Source organism: Rattus rattus, chromosome 1 (genome assembly GCF_011064425.1).
Source record: "Rattus rattus isolate New Zealand chromosome 1, Rrattus_CSIRO_v1, whole genome shotgun sequence".
In the NCBI taxonomy this organism is placed as follows: domain Eukaryota; kingdom Metazoa; phylum Chordata; class Mammalia; order Rodentia; family Muridae; genus Rattus; species Rattus rattus.
This window is the reverse complement of record NC_046154.1, coordinates 195760300-195783233: the sequence shown is the minus strand read 5'-3', so window position 1 is coordinate 195783233 and position 22934 is coordinate 195760300. Positions and strand designations below refer to the sequence as shown.

Here is a 22934-nt window from a genome sequence, read left to right as displayed (position 1 = left end):
CTACATGCAAGGCACCTTAACTTACATTCTTTCTCCTGGTCTGACTGATAAGGTTACTGTGTTCATTAGAATCGCCGTCTTGAGCTGGCGGGATGGACCAGTGAGTGAGAGCGCCTGCCCAGCAACCCCAACAACATGATTCAGTCTCTGGAATGAGCAAATTGACTGCCAGAGCTGTTTACTGGCCTCCGCAAGTGTGCTCTAGCACACATACACAGAGCTGGAGAACATGGTCCTTGGCTTCTAAGAATTATCTGCCAGTTAGGAAAACGCATGCTTTCCCCTTCTAAGACAAGGTTTCTCTGTGTAGCTCTGGCTGCCTTGGAACTTGCTCTGTAGGACCAGGCTGGCCTTGAACTCAGATCCAGGCGGATCTCTTCCTCTGGAGTGCTGGCCTCAAAGGCATGCACCACAACGGCAAGGCTATATGTGATCTTCCCCCGTTGGCTTGTTTCTGTCTTCCACTCCTCTCCTATTGCAGGTCTGATGTTAACCTTTCCTTCTGCCTTGCTGTCCCCATGGTTAGAGTTTGCACTTAGCGTTGGCCCTCCTAGGTGAGCACTGGGCATTCTATGTAACACCAGGCCCTACTCACTCACATTTATCACGTAGGACCCAGGCAAGAGAAGCAGGTAATACTCTCCAAGCTTGTTGGTTCTGAACGGGCAGATATGTTTTCTGTCTTGGGCTTCCACAATTACATTTGGCAATGGATTTCCACTCTGATCAAACACTTGACCCTTTACACCTGCAAGGCAAAAAGAAAATTACATATAAATGCCATGGTTTGAGTCAGTGAGATGGCGGAGGGAGAGTGCTAGGTGGAAAAGCCTGAAGACCTAGGTTCGATCCTTGGAGCCCAGAGTGGAAGGAGAGAAGACATTCCCTAAAAAGCTGACTGCCGACCTCCACGTGTGTCCTGGAACAACAACAATACGGTTGAAAAGATTTAAAGTAAATAACACGTCTTATGGCGTACGAAAGACATTTCCTTTAATGATTTGAGAAACACATCCCTAGTACTTGTTATCTGTCTTAACAGTGCTCAAGAAAGGAAGGTAATTTTGATGCCTGTAAATTGCAGTTGAGCTACAAGCTGGATTTATAGCTTAAATTGCTGGTTATTGGCTATTCAGTGTATAGCACATATTATCAAAATGGGAGATCAGAAATGACAATAACCCATCCTTGCTGGGTCCAGGTTGCTCCCCCCCGCCCCCGGAGCTGAGGACTGAACCCAGGGCCCACTGAGCTAAATCCCCAACCCCCAGGTTGCTATTTTAATCATCAAACTGTACAGACATACGATGGTGGGGAATTCCTTAGAACCCCAACCGAAAACCATTAACTTCCTAGACAGTGGTCAACATATAAGGACTTCAAAGGTTTGTCTTCGCACCAGGCAAACTAAGTGGGAAGCAAAATGTTAACAGCGGTGTTGCTTGTCTTGTTATTAAGTAAGATTAGCCAACATTAGGGTTGGGGATTTAGCTCAGTGGTAGAGCGCTTGCCTAGCAAGCGCAAGGCCCTGGGTTCGGTCCCCAACTCCGAAAAAAAAAAAAAAAAGATTAGCCAACGTTTATTGAGCAATTAAAATTAATATGTTCCAGGCTGTACACTGAGGGCTTTGGGTGCGTGTTCTCAATGAATCCTTACACCAACTCTGCAAGATGACAATGTTATCAGAGCCTCACAGGGCTGAGGTGGCACTAAGTGGTAGAATTACTGTTTAGCGTTGAGCACCATACACATAGCTCTGGGTTCAATCCCCAAGACTTCAAAACAAAACAAAACATTGCAAATGTGAAGAATAAGGCTTTGGGTGATTAAAGTAACTTTCTTCTCTCTTTTTTTGATGGTTCAAAGGATCAAATCCATCCCTTAAATAACCTCCTTAATTTTACAGCCCACTACATAGCCAGATATGAGATCCACAGCAGTCTCTGGAATCCACACTAAAGCACTGTGTTAGACTTGCCAACCTCAAGACTTCAGTGTTCACAGTGCCAGGGATGGAATCTAGGACTTCCCACATCCCGGGAAATTCCCTTCCCTGAACTACACCAGCCACAATTCCAGTTTGTTCCCTCCAGTGACAAATTGGATTATCTGAAGGTGACGTCATTTATGCCTAATGGCAGGAATGAAAAAACAAAACAAAACCCAATGGTAACAATCTCCAAATAGCTACACTCAGCCACTGTTTGTCATGAAAGGAAAACGCCAAGCAAACAATAAAGTGTCCTCTAAAAAAGACTGGGAGGAAAGATGAAGGGTTTCATATTAGCAACAAAATAGCTTTATCTCAAGTATGGAGCGGCCCCCTGACCTAGGTGCCCCCCCCCTTTCTGGTTCACTTCCTGCCTCAGCTGGCGGGGAGTGGGTTATAAAGGCCATCTTCCCTCTCCACTTTATCTATGGAGGCCAACTCTGCAAACACATCTTCCTGATGTTTTTCCTCCCTCCTTTTGTCTTTCTGATCCAAGTCTCACATATATTTGTCCCTACATGTATTCAGGGTGCTGAAGTCAGGCACTGAAAAGAGACCACTAGATCCAAAGGTTCAGAAAGAGCTGCTGTAGCAGGAGAGGGAACGGCCAACATTGGGGGAAAACACCAGCTAGTAAACAAAGACCTCGAATTCTGTGCAACCCTCCCTCGGAGATACACTGAATGCTCCGTGGGAACAAAATGGAGCGTTTTTGGTCACCATTCAGAGTGGGAGCCAGGGCAGGCTCCCTGAAGAATTCTCCTTCAAACTCGATGGCCACACGGTACCCTGTTCTGGATCTGATTGAAAGATCTCCCTCTTGGCCCAATGGGAATCTGGAGCTCAGTCCCTTCCCAGTTTCTTAGGGCCAGCCGAGGGCGGTGAGCCGTTCCTCAGCCTCTAGGCTCAGACCTGCCTTAGAGTCCAGGGAGGCTGGGGCAGCAGCTGTTATCATAGCGCTTTGCTTCCCAGAGTTGAGACAAGCTAGCTGGGCCACAGAATCTAAAGATAGTCTTTCCCAGCCCACGTAGAGTACATCCTGGAACACAGCCATGGATACTACAGAGCCCAAGTTTAGAGTGAACTCCTCTGTGAATCCCACCAGCCCCTCTGGAGCCACAGAACCGGCTGCCGTGTAGCAGGGTGGGTCTTTTACTCTGCCTTCTGATCACACAGAAGTCTAACGCTTTCCTGAGCCTTCAAAAGGACACCGGCCTCACAGCTAGGTGCTAACACCAGCTCCTGTCCTCCAGACCAGACCAGACCCGTGTGCTATCCTGGAGGTTTCAGGTCTGAGACTTCCAGAGGAGTCACCCTCAGACACACAAGTCTAGCACGTGGTGAACTGTTACCAGTGAATGCCCAGTGTGGCAGACACCAGGGAATGCCTTCACAGGAGTGTTCGCCTTCTCACCGAAAGACAGAAGTCCTCTCTGAAGACGGACAGGGCACGAATGTGGAGGAGAGTTTCTATTAAGTAGTAACACCCACATTAATACTTTGAAATAGTTTCATTTTTTAAGTCAGAAAAAATATTCCCACCTTAAACCACAAGGGGGCAGGATTGGCGTGCTAATAAATCTACCGTTAAATGAGTTTACATCAGATTACAGGGACAGGCAGATGGAAAGATGTTCCTGATACAGCCTAATTAAATGGATAAGGCCTAATTAAATTCAATGCACTGACGCTAACAATATTTATGCTATTATGTCTTACTTATTATTACTATTATTTCTTACTTATGCTATTGTTTGCCAGCCCGCACAGCTTCCACATACTCAAACCCTCGTAAACCTGGCATGCAAAACCGGCCCTGATTCAGCGCTCTGAGGATCATCGCGACGGCTACATTAAAAGATGACGAAGAGGGCGGCGCGTCCTTGATGACAGTAATGAAGGGTGAACTTCACAAAAGAATTCAGAGTTGACTCACTAAAGGATCAGTATCGGGAGAGCTATGATGGAAAGGTTAAATTAGTCCAGGACTCACAGGGAAAGGCCAGCGGAGACCGAAATGTTAGAATAACAGCCGAGGACCCAGCACAGTGATTACATAAGGGGGAGGGGGAGAGCCGATGATTTGTTTATAAAGTTATGAAGGTGCCGGCAATCACTTGGTTTTCTTTTCAAATTTTCCCATTTGCTTATTTATTTATGTATTTGTTGTCTTGAGGAGGCATCCGTGCTCTATGGCGTAAGAGTTTGGAGGTCAGAGGATAGTTTGCAGGAGTCAGTCTGTCCTTCTACCCTGTGTGCTCCCTGGATGAACTCAGGTCACCGGGTTTGGCGCAGGCGCCTTTACCCGCAGTGCCCTGTAGGGGGCTCCAATAGGCTTCTAATTGGAGATGTTGCAAGAGTACGTCCCATTTTTCCTGATCTTTTGCCAGATTTACATATCATTCAATACGTCAAATTGGAGGCGCCCTGGGCTTTTACACCCTCAAATCAAGTGAACACGAATCATCCTCTCTTATGAACGGCTGGGCACAGCGTCTCTCACACGCCGTGGATAATACACAGAGACTTCAAAGCCTTCGTCCCGGCATAGAAAACGAGGCCCAGCTGCAAGCCCCCAGAGGTTTGGCCTATGCTCGACCCACAGGTTCTACCCACACCGTGTGAGCTTAGGAGAAGTGAGAGGACACAAACCTAGGTGCACCTGTTTCATGTACTCGATCAAAGAGGCTTTGTTATCATTCCAAAAGAACGGTAGCTTCTCCTCCCGAGGGTATTTACAGCAGGACAGCTCCAGGGTGATTTCAAAGCACTGGGCCCAGATGTAGTTGTAATCTTGCATTCCCCCTGCAAAGCAAGCACATCTCATTTTTGTTAAGGACCAATGGTGGAGGGGAGCCAAGCATCGAATGCCCGGGAAACGTGAATGAGCCAGTCAGGAGAAAGTACTTGTAAGTGGGAAAAGAGGCATTGACTGTATACATCACCTTGGACTTCACACCTCGTCACGTGACCAGGCAGACACAAAGAGTCCCATGAGGTAGCTGGGGCAGAGCTGACTGAAACTCAGTTATACACCAAAATTGAGTGAGAGACGGGAAGGACTGCCCCCTACCCTTTTGAAAGTACTAGGGGTGGGCTGGAGGGCAGAGGTCACATTTTACATGGATACAGTCTATTTCTAAGAAGAGGGTCGGGGGAGGACTGGAGACAGTAGGAGCACTCATGTTCTCAAAAACATTTTAAGTTGAAAATATTTCGAAAAGGAAAAGACAGTTTATTGACTATACCACAGAAAGGTAGAGTGATAAACCAGACAGCAGAATGAGATTATTCTTAAAAGTATTTCTGCAGGGCTGGAAAGATGGATACTGGGACTTTCCCAGAAAACTTGAGTTCGGTTCCCAGCGCCTGCACCAGTTGGCTCAAAATCACCTAACTCTGAGGGTCTGAGGGATTGGACCCCTCATTCTGGCCTCCCGCACACATGTGGCATAGACTCACACAAACCTCCACACATACACATAAAAAACAAAAGCAAATAAAACCAGGAACACTGGTGTTAGAGGAGTAATAATGTTTCTATTTACCGAGTGTTCAGGGTTTTTTAGATTCTTTTTTTTTTTTTTTACCTGTTCCCTTTTATTTTTTTATTCTTTTTTTTTGAGCTGGGGACCGAACCCAGGGCCTTGTGCTTGCTGGGCAAGTGCTCTACCCCTGAGCTAAATCCCCACCCCCGGTTTTTTAGATTCTTTCCTAAGACCTTTATGCCACCTCGTGGGATCTGGAGGGCGGTTATCACCTCTCTTTAGGGCAGCAGCTGTAGATACACAGGTCCAGGGACACTTTCTCATGGGTGGCAAAGAGCAGGGCACAGCCATCTTGCAGGAGCCCTTGTGGCTTTGGCCTTCTTTATGACCAGATGAGGCTCAGAGGAAGGACGCTGCTGGTTCTATGAAGGCTCGGACACAGGGATGTGTGGCTTCCGGCTGCCATTGCTCACATGTACCATATAATTCTTTGACATTAGGAGACCCTAATTTCATAAGGCATGAAATTTCATATGTGACATCTCTGGATTTATGTGTCCTAAATTTTCATGCCTGAAAAACCGTGAATTTAACTGAGAGGATTTTACTTCCTGGTGGTATGTTACATTTTAGACGAATGGTATCTTAGTTTTGATTAAATGCAGTCCCTCCTCCTCCTCTTCTCTTTCTGTGCCGTCCTGAGCTCAAGCCAGAATGTCATACTAGTTCCGTGGTGCACCACCGAGCCACACCATCAGCCCTATAGTAACTTTGAAGGAAGTAGATTTTACCTTGTTACACTCAGCACCTGGTCTGGTTTGAACAGGAAATGTCCTTCTGTAGGCTCACGTGTCTGAGCTTCTGGCAGAGGCAGGGCCACAGTGACAGGGCTAGTGGGTGGCATCTGACCCCGGTCTCCCAGTGGCCTCTGTTTCCTGATCTGCCAAGGCCCCACCTTTGCCTCTATCGTGCAAGTGTCAGGTAAATGGTGTCTCTGTCCCAGCAAGGACGGCAGTAACCAGTACGGCATCCGCCCCAGAGAATACATGTGTTCTCAGTCCGAACAGGCATGAGAGAAGTTTAATTTCAACGAAATGCTCAAGGGGTAGAGAGATGGCTCAGGGTGTAAGAGCACTGGCTGCAGTTCAGAGTACCCGGGACCTAGCACCCACATGGCGGCTCACAAACCCCTGTAATTCCAGTGTCAGGAGGCTCCGGCTTCTGTGGCATAGCACACATGTGGTTTGCAGACGTACACACAGGCAAAAACACATATAATAAAATGAAAAAATAAATAAAAATCCACGAAGAGAATGTTGAAATGTTAAGTAATATATATATAGACCTAGATTCTAGTGACAAAGATCTTTTTTTTTTTTTTTTTTTTTTTTTTGAGAGGGGGAGCTGCAGAGATGGCTCAGTGGTTAAGAGCACTGACTGCTCTTCCAAAGGTCCTGAGTTCAAATCCCAGCAACCACATGGTGGCTCACAACCATCTGTAATGAGATCTGGTGCCCTCTTCTGGTGTGTCTGAAGACAGCGACAGTGTACATAAAATAATACACAATATAAATAAGTATTTTTAAAAGAGATTTTCTTTTTTCCTCTCTTCTTTTTTTTCTCTTTTCTTTTTTTTTCGGAGCTGGGGACCGAACCCAGGGCCTTGCGCTTGCTACCACTGAGCTAAATCCCCAACCCCTTTTCCTTTCTTTTAACACTATGGATTTTGTATTTCTCTCTGAACAGACACACACACACACACACACACACCCTTACAAATAACATGAAACTTTGGGAATTTCCACACATCTGGATTTCTGTCTTGGCCGTTACGGAGGACCATGAAGGACACTTGTGCCAGGAAACAGAGGGTCCTTTGTAGCGACGAAGATGGAGGAGCGGGGCTGTGCTAGAGACCTGAGGTGAGTGGGAGCAGACCGAGAACAGCGAGTGGATTTTATGGTGCCTCCGTGTCTAGCTGGGCTCACTGCCTGAACGCCATCAACTGTGGTCTACGCTTATTTACCTCATCTGGAAAATTGGCCGTGGGCCACCCAGACACAAAAGTACCAGTTTGTGCTAGATCACTAGACAGCCCGTGCACCCAGAGTGACAGCTGGCGAAGGCGCCTGTGGAAGCGGCCTGTGTGCAGAGATGCAGGCTGTCAGCGGGCTGGGTCCGCTAGCCTGGGAGGGAAGACTGCTCACCTCTAGCACGAGGTCGTTCCCCTTGCCCTTTCTCCCTCAGCCCCTCCTCATGGGTTTTAGTTTCCAGACGAGTGATGGTTTCTATATACCCCTGGGCTTCTGTTGACAGTACTTGTTTCATTAAGAGTGAGCTAAGCCGTATGGTGCAGGTCTGTCTGTAATCCCAGCTACTAGGGAGGCTATGGTAGGAAAATGGAAGGTTCAAAGCCAGCCTGGGCACTTTAGTAAGGCCCTGTTTCAAAATAAAAGTAAAAAGAAAGCTGGGGATAACCCAACAACAGAACACTTGCCTAAAAGGTGCAAAACCCTAGATTCAATCCCTAGTATGGCCAGCAGGAGGAAATGATAGTATATATAGTTCAGTGGTCTGCCACTGAATATCCCTCCTCCTGGGTAAGCTTTCTCCCTACACCGTCAGCCCTCCTCTGCCTGGCCATCCTACTCAAGGGTGGGAAACCAGAACGCCTTCCCTTGGTTCTGCCTGAAGAGCATTTCTTCCCGATATCCAGCTTCTCTTCTAGACTCTGGAAGAAGACTGGCCACACTGTCTCCACGGCTGCCTGGGCCGAAATGGTGGGAGCTTCGTGGCAGCTGTGCTTGTTGGAGGGACGGTCACCTTCCTCTAAGATCCACCCCACTCCCTGCCCGTGTCTGCTGTGGCCGCAGGCTCCTTCACACACCTGTGGCTTTTCTAAATCTCTCTTCCTACTCTAATGGCACTGTAACCCAGTTCCTCACACCCATCCCACTTGAGGACCAGGGCTGTGTCTTCCTCCTTTCCCGGTACAGTTCCTGGATGCGGTAAGCACACAGAGAATGAAGAGGCCACGGCCAGGGAGGCGCACGCCTCTGCATCTTTCAAACCATCGGCCGCTTCCACCATTCCTGGGGTATTATGGGACAGAGGCCTGACTGAGGGACCACATTGTGCCTTGAAGGCCTTTTTGACCCTCTCTGGTGCTTCCAGTGAAGGCAACCGGAGAGCATGAGGAAGAGGAGCTCACCTTGCAGTGGATACCAGGAGTACCCGTTGATGATCCCGTTGGGGAAGTTCCTCTTGTTTTTACACTGATCCCCTTAGTCATGTTGGGATTCCGTGAGGCATAGGTGTACGCCAGGTGTTGAAAAACGTCGTCATCTGGAGTCAGGCTTCGGGACAACAGTGTCCCTGTGGCTGTGTTAGAAAGACAAAGGGATGCGAACAGCTCACCTTGGCAGACACCATCGCAGCACACAGAGAGGGTAAGCAAACAGGGCAAGCACACACACACACACACACACACACACACACACACACACACACAGTCTTGTTTCCTACCTCTGGGAACACCCCCTCTACCCTCTTTCTGCTTTTTAACGAACAAGGGTATCAGTTCACAAAATAATCAGCCTAGAAATGAAGGCAGTGGGGCTGGGGAGATGGCTCAGTGGTTAAGAGCACCGACTGCTCTTCCAGAGGTCCTGAGTTCAGTTCCCAGCAACCACATGGTGGCTCACAACCATCTGTAATGGATCTGATGCCCTCTTCTGATGTGTCTGACAGCTACATTGTACGTGTTTGTGTGTGTTTGTGTGTGTGTGTGTGTGTGTGTGTGTGTCTGTGTGTGTGTGTCTGTGTGTCTCTGTGTGTGTGATAAATCTTAAAAAAAAAAAAAAAGAAATGAAGGTAGCTCTTTGTCATGTTTGTCAGTATCTGGAGTTCGGTCATTTTCCTCTGGTGATGCCAGGGGTTAACAGGTACCTCAGCCACACTTTCAGTGTTGTGTGTGTGTTGTGTGTGTGTGTGTGTGTGTGTGTGTGTGTGTGTGTGTGTCTGTCTGTCTGTCTGTCTGTCTATCTGTGTGTGTGTGTGTGTTTCGAGACAGGCTCTCTATGTAGTCCTCGATACTATGTACACAGGCTGGTCTCGACTTTCTAAGTGCTGACTTTTCTAGGTAAACACATCTCATCCTCAGAGTCTAAAGCAGTGGTTCTCAACCTTCCTGATGCTGCGACCCCTTAATACAGTTCCTCATGTGGTGGTGAGCCCCAACCATAAAGTTATTTTCATTGCTACTTCCTAACTGTGATTTTGCTGTCATGGATCATACTATAAATATCTGATATGCAGATGGTCTTAGGTAACTCCTGTGAAAGGGACATTTTCCCCCAAAAGGGGCGGTGACTCACAGATTGAGAGGAGCTAGAAACAGTCAACACTGTTCACACAACTCAAAAAAAAAAAAAAAAAAAAAAAAGGTAAAAAGATAACCACCCTGGTTTTATTTACTTCCACCCACATAACCCAAGTCTGTGATACAAGCAGCATCTGGCTGCAGGATTTCACTGATGGCGGCCATGCTATGGGTTATCGCTTCAGCCACTCTGTCCATCCACTGGTTAAGAATTACCGGAAGAGGGGTTGGGGATTTAGCTCAGTGGTAGAGCACTTACCTAGAAAGCGCAAGGCCTGTGTTCAGTCCTCAGCTCGAAAAAACAGAAAAAAAAAAAAAAAAAAAAGAATTGCCAGAAGAGCTGGCCATGTAGCTTAGGCTGCACCATGCCTGACTAGTGTGCATATCATCCTAGGTTTGATCCCCAGAATTTTCTACACGAGTGCCTGTGAGATCACTCTCAGCTACACGGTTTGTTTCAGGCTCCCTGGCAGGCATGAGATTGTTATCTCCCTCCCCACCCCTCAAACAATCCCAGGAAAGATTGGGGAAGGGTTGGGGAAGCGAGGCTCTTTCTAGTCCAGTGAGAGAAGTTAGTTGAGGATTGCAGAGTTCACCTGCTTCAGAGGTGCAGTTCTTGCTTACAGAGCAGGGACCCCATCACTTACCTTGCACGCCATTATCAAAGGGGTAACTGGCCACCAGGGCACCCCCATGGAGATTCGCAGAGAGGACAAATGTCTCGGTTTGCAGCCACGTCATGACCGCCAGGGTCTCGGGCTGCTTGGTTACACTGTTATTTTCAAAGGCATCAGGGAAGTTTCTGTTCAGGTCATAATTATTGTAGTTTTCCCTTTAAAAGAAAAGGATTTTGTAGGGTTTATTGGAGTGTGTGTGTGGGGGAGGGGGCTGGTCTTGCTGCAAACGACCTGAGGCTTAGGTTCCAGGTGTTTCCCAGATGTGACTGCAGGTTGAGAGGATAATTGCTTTGGAAGCCTCTCGTGAATCACAGCTAAAGTCCCCGTCCCCTACTGTGCGACTTGCTTTGCCCATGGGACATTAGCTACTGTGGCATGTGCAGTCTGGGCGCTGGTTTGCATTCTGGGACTTGTTCTTGGAACGGGCGGCGCCTTTTAGACTCTGAGGCACCACTGGTGGGCTGCGTAGAACAATGAGGAACCTGGGTGACAGGCCCTCTGAGAGCCCAGACACATGGCCCCAGGCTAACTGACATTGATACCCCCCCTGCTTTGCCCTTCTCAAACTGCGGACTTACAGAATAAAACAGTTAATGTAAAGGCTCAGTCGCCATGCTCAGCAATGATCCTTACACGGCGGCCAAGGTCAGAAACAGGTTACCTTACACAGACATGCTCAGGACGCTGGCGTGACCATGCTAACTATGCTAGAAAAGTTAAAGAGGAAAGGAATCCAGTGGTGAGAGTTTACTTATTTTTGGCAAACTCAACAGATTTATAAACCAGGCGACGATATGTGTAATCACTGGAGAAATGCCGAACTCCCTGAGGCAGTTTGAAACAAAATATACCAAAATATACACTTCTTAGGCTATTGGATTAATAAACCAGTTTTGGAAGGCTGATGTATTATGCTAGGCTGGTGGTTCTCAACCTATGTGTTGAAACCCCTTTTCGGGGGTTGGGGAAGTCGAACCACTCTTTCACAAGGGTTGCAGATCAGCTGTCCTGCACATCAGATGTTTACAATTCATAACATTAGCACAATCACAGTTATGAAGTACTAATGAAAACAATTTATGGTTGGAGTCAGCACACATGAAGAACTGTGTTAATCGGTGGCAGCATCAGGAAGGTTGAGAGCCACTGTGCAGGGCAATGGGGAGCTAACAAAGATAAAAAAAAAAACAAACATAAAATAAGGGCTGGAGAGATGGCTCAGTGGTTAAGAGCACTGACTGCTCTTCCAGAGGTCCTGAGTTCAAATCCCAGCAATCACATTGTGGCTTACAACCAACTGTAATGGGATCTGATGCCCTCTTCCGGTGTGTCTGAAGACAACTACAGTGTACTTATATAATAAATAAATCTTTAAAAAATTTTTTTTGACTCCCAGGACCCACCCCCATGGTGAAAGGAAAGAATCCCCCTGAAAGTTATTCTCTCTCTTTTTTTTTTTTTTTTTTTTCGGGGCTGGGGACCGAACCAAGGGCCTTGTGCTTCCTAGGCAAGCGCTCTAACCACTGAGCTAAATCCCCAACCCCGAAAGTTATTCTCTTAGGTCTACATTTCCACTGTGGCATGCCCTATACCACGTCCCACAAATAAATAACATATATATTAGAAATTGTGCCATGACTGCCCCACAAGATGAGAACGCACACAGGGGACTAAACATATGATACATGGTCGGGGAAGAGTTTTCATAGGAATGCTCTGCGGGCAACCGATGCGGGTGGACACGCATGTACACAGTACCTGAGCTGAGAAAGCACCCAGGAGTTCCAGGAGGAAGAGCAGAGAGGCCGGAGCAGGCAGAGTGAGGAGTGGTCAGCAGAGGCAGAGGGACTAGGCAGGCGCCATGTTTCATCCTACAAGATGGCAGCCTGGGTGCGCCTGTGCTAGGCACGGGCTCTGGGGTGCTTCTCTGTGAGGTGAGTCCTCTTGTCGGGCGGAATGGGAGCCTCGTGGGAGACCAGCCCATCTTTACCTTCCATTACTGTAGTAACAGTCGGGCTTCTTGACGGCTTCGAATCCATCTGGGTTCATGGAAGGCATGATGTGGATCCGGGTGCTGTCGATCAGGCGTGTCATTTCGGCGTCCTTCCCATAACTGGTTACCAGATAGTCGATCAAGTGGAGCAGCAGTTCTCGCCCCACAGTCTGCATGCGAAAGAGGAACGGGGTTGTTGTTTTTATTAAGTCAGGAATAGGAAAAGGACTCTCCAAAGCACATCCCACTGGAGGGGTCTCCACATTTGAGATCTTAGTCTTGTGAGACTACTGGTTTTCAAGCAGAGGCAAGGGTCAGCTCACTGCCAGCCCCAGGTTTTTTTTTTTTTTTTTTTTTTTTTTTTTTTTGTGACAGTTCAGGTAAATCATCTGCTCTTGTATGTGTGAAGGAGTGAACCCAGAACAATTTAGACTTAAAAGGATTAGAAATTCTTAGCAGCCAACCATCAGTGGAGGAGTTAAAGACTGAAGGGGCTGAAGGGGTTTGCAACCCCATAGGAAGAACAACAATATCAACCAACCAGACTCTCCCAGAGTTCCCAGGGACTAAACCACCAACCAATGAGTACACATGGAGCCACCCATGGCTCCACCCCATATGTAGCAGAGGATGGCCTTGTCAGGCATCAATGGGAGGAGAGGCTTTTGGTCCTGTGAAAGCTCAATGCCCCAGCATGGTGGTGGTGATGGGGCAGTGAGGTGGGAGTGGGTGGGTGGATGGGGGAGCACCCTCATAGAAGCATGGGGAGGGAGGAGGGGAGAGGGGTTTGCAGAAGGGAAACTGGGAAGGGGGATAACATTTGAAATGTAAATAAAGAAAATAACTAAAAAAAAATTAGAGGCTCTTATCATGGTGGTCTTCATTTCTTTGCCTTCCAAGAGACAAGAACATGGTGCCCATCTAAACCCGTCAGGTTAGACCCTAGATTTTAATGTGATTGATCTTATTAGCTGGCCTCAAGATCTAAGCGGTCCCAGCATCCCACACTCTCCTTTTGCCCTTGAACACCTGTGTGAGTTGCCTGTGTCTGTATCTTTCTGATTTCCACATTCTTATGACGGAGGAATCAAGGCTCATTTGCATATCATGCACGGACAATGCACAGTTTCTGCCACACGGATGGATTATTCGGTGTTATTTAGGTTTCTTTTTTAAACGTGCTCATTTTTTGTTCATATTAAAGGTAAAATTTCAGGGCTGGAGGATGGCTCAGTGGTTAAGAGCACTGACTGCTCTTCCAGAGGATCCAGGTTTGATTCCCAGTACCAACATGGCGGCTCACAAACATCTGCCACTCCAACTTCAGGGAACGCAGCGTTCTGGCCTCTATTGACGCCAGGCACTAATGTGGTACACACACATAGGTGCAGGTAAAAGACCCACACATAAGTTAAAATAATAATTAAAAAATTAAAGAGAAATTAACTGATTCCAGTGGGTTGTCCTTTGACCTCTACATGTGAGTCCTCTGACACATGTGTACCCAAACACACACACACACACACACACACACACACACACACACACACACACCCCTAAAGTACACAATAAATAAAAACATAATAAAGCAACTTAAAATATCAAGTTCTCCATCTGGTTTTAATCTCTGGCTAATACATTAAATTTGACTAAATTAAATGGATTTTTATATGCTGGGTATGCCACACATTTTATTCTATATTCTTAAACATTTTGTATTTAATTTAAATTTTTTATTTTATATGGATGGCTGTTTTTCTTACATGTACGTCTGTGCACTGTGTACATGTCTGGTGAAGCCAGAGGAGGGAGTTGGATCCCCTGGAACTGGACTCCAGACAGTTGTGAGCTGACGTAGGTGCTGGGAATTGAACCCTGGTCCTCTGGAAGAGCAGCTAGTTCTCTTAACTGCTGAGCCATCTCTCTAGCCTCCCCTACCTCACCAGATTATTTTTAATTCCTCTTATTCTCTTTCCACAGAAATATATGAATGTTTGGAGGGATTTTGGAAATATTAAGAACAGTCATTCTTGGTGATAGTTGCTGGGTGGCTTCTCTCTGCTTATTTTTCAAGTATCATTTTTTTTAAACTGAAGAGAACCCATGTTGTCTTTCTTCATGGACTAACAAAATAACATTTCTTTGAGAGGAAGTGTGTAACCCAAGAAGTATCTGTCTTAATATTTCAAAATAAATTCCCAGGGCTTAGCTACAGATGTTTTTTTAAAAAAGGAATCTCACAAACATAAAGAAACAACCATGCATCATTTAGCTTTAAAAGGCTGAGGCAAACACACGCACGTCTCAGAGGGAGTTAAACAAAGTCCTCTTGCTGTTTTCTTTATTGGGCCATATTTGCTGTCCATGTGATTTATGACAAATATTATTCAAATGTATTCCCTGCAGCCTGAGTGTAGATGGCTCAACCACTCATTCATGTTTTATGTATAAACCTCCCTTTTTTGCCCCTTAAATTCAGGACTTGGAGTATGAAAGCTCAGGTGCTCAACCTTTAAGCGTTTGCTGAAAAGGCTCCTCTCAGGGTAACCATACCGCCTTCCCAGACTGCTCAGGCTTCTCATCAGGGTTCCTTGAGACATCCCCCAATCCTGACTCAGCTCAGAAAGCAGAGACAAATCTCTTAGCAGCTGAGTTCAACTCAAACAAGTGGAACTGGCCAGATAGGTACAAATAGGCCCAAGTCTCAGTCTACAAAGACTTTCAGTGACAGGTACCAGTGATGTGTGTGTGTGTGTGTGTGTGTGTGTGTGTGTGTGTGTGTGTGTGTGTGTGGTGGGGTAGTAGCTGAACCAGTGGGAGATGTTTTTAAATTGATCACTGGGCGGGGCAGTGCACACTTTTAACCCCAATGCTCCTGAGGCAGAGGCAGGCAGTTCTCTGTGAGTTCAAGGCCAACCTGATCTACATAGTTCTAGACCAGACAGGGCAACCTAGTGAGACTACTAGTAATTCATTTGTCGGATTGCCTAGTCCTTCTTGTTCAAATACTGGCCCAAATATCTTATATGCTTTCTCTGGCCTCCACATCTGGGTTCTGTGTGGCCCTATCACACTTGATATCCATGTTGCTAACATGGTCTATAGTCCCTGGACTAACCACCCTTCCCATTCCAGAGTAGGGATCCTGTTTTCCTCTGGTCTATCTTGCTTAGCTGCTGGCACAGCGGACATCCAAGACAGGGTTTCTCTGTGTAACCTTGGTTGTCCGGGAACTCATTCGGTAGACCAGCCTGGCCTCAAACTCACAGAGATAGCCTGCCTCTGCTTCCCAAGTGCTGGGATTAAAAGCATGTGCTTCCTGAAAACAACAACAACAACAACAACAAAAGAGTAATCCTGATCTCGTAATGGGTTAATCAACGGTAGTGTGTGGACACTGTTTATTGGATGTCCGCCAGCCAGGAATTCAGGGCAGGAGTCAGGAGGGAAGAACTGCAGCAGGGACTGTTGCTTCCTGGCTGCTGCTTATACAACCCAGGAGCATCTGCCCAGGGGTGGCACCATCACAGTGGGCTGGACCCTCCCAAATCGGTCATTAATAACGTCAATAATGCTACCAAGTATGATGGAATTTTCAAAATCTATAGCAAACAGCCATAGTAAAAAAATTATTGGTATGAATTATAGAAATATAGAAAAGACATGAAAAACTATAGAAGGAAACAAAAAACAATACCCAGTACTCCCCACATATACAAAACAAAGCAAAAACAAAACAAAACAAAAAAAAACCCAGAACTGCAGTTCAGTTAAACTTAATGAATATTCCTTGAGTATTTCCTTCTACAGGAATCAGGACGTGGGCCCCAAGGTCAGAGGAGCCTGAGGTAGCCCTCTTCCTTGTCAGTGGCTTAGCTGAAGGCTTGTGCTGGGTTGGTCAGCAGTCGGACTTGCCTTAGTACTTCCTGCTAAGAACACGTGGAGATGGCTTATGAAACTAGAGATTGCATGTGTCAATTATTTTCTCTGCAAAAATTTTAAAAGCACAGGATAGAAATAATTATAAAACCGAGCAGAGAAGAGCTTGGGGAAGGAACAGGGGTTCCCTTGCCCTCCTCTGTGACAATCCCACCAGTGCTGAGGATATTAGACATCATTATGTCAGCCTGTGGCTGTGGCTTGTAGTCAGCTGGGTTTTAATTGGTTATACTTTTCTCCAAAGCAAGCCAGTAGCAGAATGGAGTGATGCTGTGTGTGTGTGTGTGTGTGTGTGTGTGTGTGTGTGTGCTTGCATGTGTTTATGTGTGTGTTTGCACGTGAATCTGTGTAAATGCATCTTATGTGTACATGTGTGTGCATACGTGTACGTATGGGTGTCAGCCCATGTGCCTATGTGTGTGGAGATAATGGTGGTAAAAGTCCTACCTCTGACAGTCTCAAGGTGCCAGGAGAGTAGAGTCTGGAGAAAGCTACAACAAGGTTAACATCTGGAAGGAAAAAAACTGGAAATTCTTCCCCACTTGAGCTACGGAAAGGAAACAGGACATAATCCATCCTCTCCCTGCCCTCAAAGAACACACTCAGCCATAGACATTCAAATCTCGGAGAGGGAGGTGTTATGTAAACGACTACTGAAGAATCATGAGGTGGGGCTCAAGGTCCTGCGTTTTGGGGGTGCATGCTTTCCTTTTAGCTCACTAGCCCACTCCTGCACTTTCCTTTTCTTAATAAGTTCTATTTTTTTTTTAATATTTTATTTATTTAATGTATATGAGTACACTGTAGCTGTCTTCAGATACACCAGAATCCGTTACAGATGGTTGTAAGCCACCCTGTAGTTGCTGGGAATTGAACTCAGGACCTCTGGAAGAGCAATCAGTGCTCTTAACCACTGAGCCATCTCCCAGCCCCAGTTCTCTCTATTTCTAACTCTGTATCCCCACTCCAGTTCTTTGCCCATGGGCATAAAAACCTGGGAAGTTCAGTGGGTGCCTTGGGACTCAGAACTGGACTTATAATGTGACTACCTGTGGCACAAGGAAAATCTCACAGAGTGTGTGCCTGCATCTCTGTGAGCTAATTAAAACACGATTAGCCTTTAGGAACATCCATTAGTAGCCCATATAAATTAAATCTAGAAGCGAGGTGGGGAATCTGCCCTTCAACATTCCAAGGAGCTTGCAAAGCAGGGTCTGAATGAACTACGAAAGCATCTGCTGGTTTTGCCAAGAAAGGTAGAACCTTAACGTTCTTTCTTTCATGTGGTTCTGAAGACGGCATGCCCATCAGCTGTGAGGATGTCATCTGTGAGCTCCCCAGAGTGATTCCACAGCAGTCGGGGTAGGGAGTGGACCTAGAAGGCTCTGGGGACAGAGAGAGTTGATAGAGAAAGCTGCTCCAGTAACATTCCGTCTACGGGTTTCACGAGATCAACCAGACCAAGTATCAGCACAGACTGTAGATCTGTATCTAACATCTGAAGCAGGAGAAGCAGCTGAGTGAGAAGAGAGAGGAGCAGTTCCATGAGTAAGTGCAGTCCAGGCTCCAGGTTTACCTTCTGATCAAACCCTGAGTCAGATGGTACCTGGGACAGCATCTAAACCTTCTGCAGAGGCAATCAGACCTCTTAGTGTGGTCCGTGCCTGCTAAGCATTAGCTAGTGCTCTGCCCTGGTGAAGCTCTGTAAATGTATGTGTATGCATGTTTGTGTATATGTGTGCATGCGTATGTTTGTGTGTATGTGTTTGTGTGTGCGTAGTGTATGTGTGTGCGTGGGTATGTGTGCATGTTTGTGTTTGTGTGTGTATAGTGTGTATGTGTGCATATGTATCTGTACATGTGTATGTGTGGGTATGTGTGTGTGTATATATGTGTATGTGTATGCATGTGTATGTGTATGTATGTGTGTGTATGTATGTGTATGCATGTGTATGTGTGTATGTGTGTGTATTTGTATGTATGTGTATGTATGTGTGTATATGTGTGTATGTGTGTAGTTAGTTCAACACATGGAGTGGATGTCATAAAAAAGACGTGAGGCAATGACATGACATGTCACCCAGTTATGACTCATGGTTCTGGACTGGATCCTGATTCGGACAGTTTGGAAGAGAACCTGAGAATCTACATGGTGGGAGCAAGGTAGGACAAACATTTATTGACATTAAAGGGTACCAGTTCTAACATGTTACAAAGGGCGAAAGAATTTGTTAGAAGCACCCACTCTACACAGGTATCCGAAAGGATGAGAAGGGTAAGGAAACAAAGCTCTTGCTGCAGGAATGCCAATATAGAATGTTTCCTTTCCTAGTTTCAAAGGCACATCAGTTAAATTTGTAATAGCGGACCGTTATGAAGAGCCACCCAGCTTTCTCTTACTTTTTAAAAAAAGAAGTTGCAAATTTTGTCTTTAATATTTTTTAAGCATTTAAAGGCATAATAAGCAGGTGAAACTGGAAGCAGTATTTTCCCAATACCTTTTTAAAGACAGCACCTCATGCATCATGGGCTGGTCTTGCTACGTAGCTTAGACTCACTTTGAACTTGTGATCCTTCTGCCTTCTCTACCTCAGGACTGGAACTGTAGGCTTGTGCCAGCATGAATCATTCCATGTGGTGCTGGGGACTGAATCCTGGGCTTCATGAATGGGAGGTGGTAGGAAAAATGTTGTACCAACTGGGCCACACCATCAACCTCCAGTACTTTTTATATTAAACTCAAATTTTAGTTCTTTGGAGTAAAAAAAGTCCAACTGCTTATAGATTATTCCTGACTTATAAAATGTCTGTTTTCCTCTCTAGTGTTGGCTTCTACAGACAAACAGACATTACTTGCATCCATAGAAGGAAAAAAAAATCTAACATTGTTATTATGAATTTATTTACATATTTATGTATTTATGTATGTATTTATTTATTTAGTGTGTCTGTCTGTCTGTCTGCCTGCCTGCACATATCATATCCCAGGGCATGAGAACATCTTTTAGAAGTTGGTTCTCTCTGTCCACCACCTTGGTCCTGGGGATCAAATTCATCGGTCTTGGTGGTAAGTTCTTTTACTCACCAAGCCATCTCACTGGCCTACAGTATTATTTCTTAAGTGTAAAAAATACATGATTTAAAAAGGTGTTAAAGAGGCAAAGTGGAAATACAGCTAATTCCATCAATTCCAAAGGACTCTGTCCCTGCTCATACATTCAATATGGTGATATCTAAGAGAAAGGGAAAATGTCTTCAAAAAAATCATGTGGTCCATCTGGTCTACCTTGCCATTCAGCATGCATGCCTCCCATAGGAAGTCACCAGGAGGGTCCTAGACTTCTGGAAGAGCTCAGGATCCTGGGATCAGAGGTCCAACTTTATACATCAGGACAGCAAGAAATAATGTGGTGGTTTGACTATGCTTGGATCATGGGAAGTGGCACTGTTAGGAGGCATGGCCTTATTGGAGGAGGTGTGGCTTTGTTGGAGGAAGTGTTACTATGTGGGTGGGCCTTAAGGCTTCCTATGCTCAGACTCCGCCCAGTGCAGAAGAGCACCTCCTTCTGGCTGCCTGTGGAAGAGTCTTCCTCTGTCTGCCTTCAGATCAAGGTGTAGAACTCTTGGCTCCTCTAGCACCATTTCTGCATGCAGGCTGCCATGTTTCCCACCATGATAATGGACTGAACCTCTGAACCTGTAAGCCAGCCCCAATTGAATGGTGTCCTTTATAAGAGTTGCCTTGATCCTGTTGTCTCTTCACAGCAATGGAAACCCTAACTAGGACAACTTCAAGGGTAAGACCCATTGCCCAAGATTTGTTAGCAATGTTGCTTTTTAGTAAAACAAGAGTTGAACATGTTTTCCGTTCCAAAAGATCTAAGTAAGAGGAGCATGGTGGGGCTTTACGCTCAGAGTAATCTCTCTGCTACCAGGTGATGTCATCCCCGTCTCAGCTCCTAGTAGCTCCCAAGGGGAGGGCAGAATACACCAGACCTCAAGTTCAGAGTAATAAATTTCTTTAATAGGCCCGCAGAGCCCTCAGCCACAGCCGTGATCTGGGACATAAAAGGTATTCAGAATGCCCACTCAAAACACATGAAGGCTTTCTCTGCTATCCCTCCACCCTTGATCAGTTCTCAGCATTCCTTAATGACTCCGGATGAACCAGAGAGACTGGGTTTGATGGGACACAGTGATTGCCAGAGACAAATGCCAAACGTTAGTGAAAGAGCATGGAGCGGGCTAGCATAGCTGGCAGGCAGGGAGGAGACCCCTGCTCCTCTCTGGATGTTTTGGATCTGACGATTCCTGAGTAGCAGCAACCTCTGAATCCTTAGTACCTAACTTCCTGTCTCTAATTAGAAATGGATCCCAGGGGTCCTTGATCCATAGACTAGATACTGAAAGGAAAAGGAAGTTGGGGCTGCTGTGTGTAATGCAGCTGTTCATTAAAAGCACTTTTGAAAAGACTCCTAGCAATGAACAGTCCACTATGATTAAAGACAGAACAAGACAAAATGGTTGTATTGTTCTTTACCCACCCCAAATCAGGTTCCTTTCTAGCAAGCATGTATTTGCACTTTAACTCCGGCTGCAAGAAACATTCTCTCAGCAGGACGGGTTGGGCCACATGCTTGGTGAGGGCTGGCTGTGTGTGTCACAAAGGTGGAGTAGTCCTATGGAACCAGAGCTCGAGGAGGTTAAATCAGGTCAAGAGAGGTTCAGCATTGACTAGAGCATCCCACCCCAGCCATTGCAAATTGTGAATTGATTTGGCAACCAACAGGTTCTTCTTCCTGCCATGTGTACTGACTGAAATTCCTAAAAGCTAAAAGCCTTTTAGAGAGGGTGCTTTAGACATCCCCTATCAATTTCCTTCACTGTGGTACTGGGAGCTACCAACCCTTCCTCAGTAGTGTGGTGATCTGGGACAGAGAAAACACTGAAAATATCCAGAGGAAGCCCAGAGAGGAAGACACCCTCTCCAGACCCTTCTGTGCTTGCTGTTTGGTTCTCCGGCAACCTGACACAAACCATGGTCACCTAGGAAGAGGGAACTGAGACAAGTAAGTTCAGTTCCTCCATTAGGCTGGCCTGTAGGCAAGTCTGCAGGGCATTTTCTTGATTAAGGATTGATGAGGGAAGAGCCCAGCCCACCGTGGGCAGAGCTAACCCCTAGGTAGGTGATCTTGGGAAGTATGAGATAGGGCGCTGTGAGCTAGAGAAAGCAGTAAGTGACTTTCCTTAATGGTCTCCGCTTCAGTTCCTGTCCTGACTTTCCTAAATGACCTGAAATAAACCTCTTTCCCTTCATGGTCATGGTTATTATTGCGAGAAAAAGCAAACTAGAGACACTAGCCATTTCCATGAGAGCAGTAAAAGGGTATTTTGCATAACAAAATTAAAACAGGGTTCGACTCCTCTAACTTGGAAAAAGACCATACTAAGGAGTCTAAGTGTGGTGATCCCACAATGGGTTGGAAAGAACATGGTGTACATCTACGCTTGAACCTTGAAAACAATGGAGTTCTGACAGACAGCGTCAAATGCCACATTCACGGGCTGGAGGAACAGCCCAGGGATGAAGTACTTCCCTAGAAAGCATGAGACCTGGGGTTCCGTCCCCAGCACCATAAGGAAGTAAATAAATTAAGATTAAAATTGAAAACTAGAAACTAAAAAAGCCAGATGCTGGGAGTCTGGACAGCTGTTTGATTTCTTCTTGTTTTGAGTTCACAGAGCTCCCGTGCTGGATTTCCTACATACCGACAGGAGATGGAAAGCAACCCAGAAAGGAGCTGAGGGACACGGCTGGAGGCAGCTCAGAGAGCCCTGACACAAAAGCAGCTCTGGTTACTCTCTCGGGGGACCCAACATACAGTCATGTGACCCAATGCTGTCAGAGCTGGCTCCCCCAGTTTCCTCTCTGGCTCTTGCTGCTTGTCTACGAAGCAGCATCCAGGCTTTCTTGTTGGTGTTGACACAGATCTGAGGGGAAGTTTCTTTCAGACATTCCTGCCGGGTACTTACCTCATCGCCGTGCATATTAGCCACGTATTTGAACTCTGGAATCCCGACTCTGTGCTCCTTTGGAGACTGCCCCACGACAAGAACCCACAGGTCTCTACCTTCACAGGGAAGAAGAAAAGAAAAATAAGTTATCTCATAAAAATAAATAAACTCTGAGAGAACGGGAAGAGAGGGACACTTCTCCCTCCGGGCGACTTTACGATTTCCTCCTGGTGACTTATGTTCATGTGACTAACTAACATTTTCATGCTCCAAATGCTTGCTATTCAGAGTGAAAAGAAACTCAGGCCAATAGAACCATTTCTTACTCTAGACTGGGACTGGAAAGATCGGTATACTAGGTTACACTGATCTGATTTTCCAAACGTTTCCATACTGTGCTCTGGATCTTCCAGCCTCACAGCAGCAATCTTGCTAAAACATACAATTACAC

General features: G+C 46.1%; 1 protein-coding gene across 1 annotated transcript in view; it reads right to left on the bottom strand.

The window, feature by feature from the left end:
- The window catches only part of Cpm (carboxypeptidase M), a 56979-nt gene that overhangs the window by 3016 nt on the left and 31029 nt on the right, over nucleotides 1-22934 (bottom strand). Inside the window, 7 exon segments of the mRNA XM_032912838.1 lie at nucleotides 600-748; nucleotides 4643-4795; nucleotides 8690-8764; nucleotides 8767-8859; nucleotides 10507-10691; nucleotides 12527-12699; nucleotides 22502-22599. Of these exon segments, the coding sequence (XP_032768729.1) occupies nucleotides 600-748; nucleotides 4643-4795; nucleotides 8690-8764; nucleotides 8767-8859; nucleotides 10507-10691; nucleotides 12527-12699; nucleotides 22502-22599 (926 nt within the window).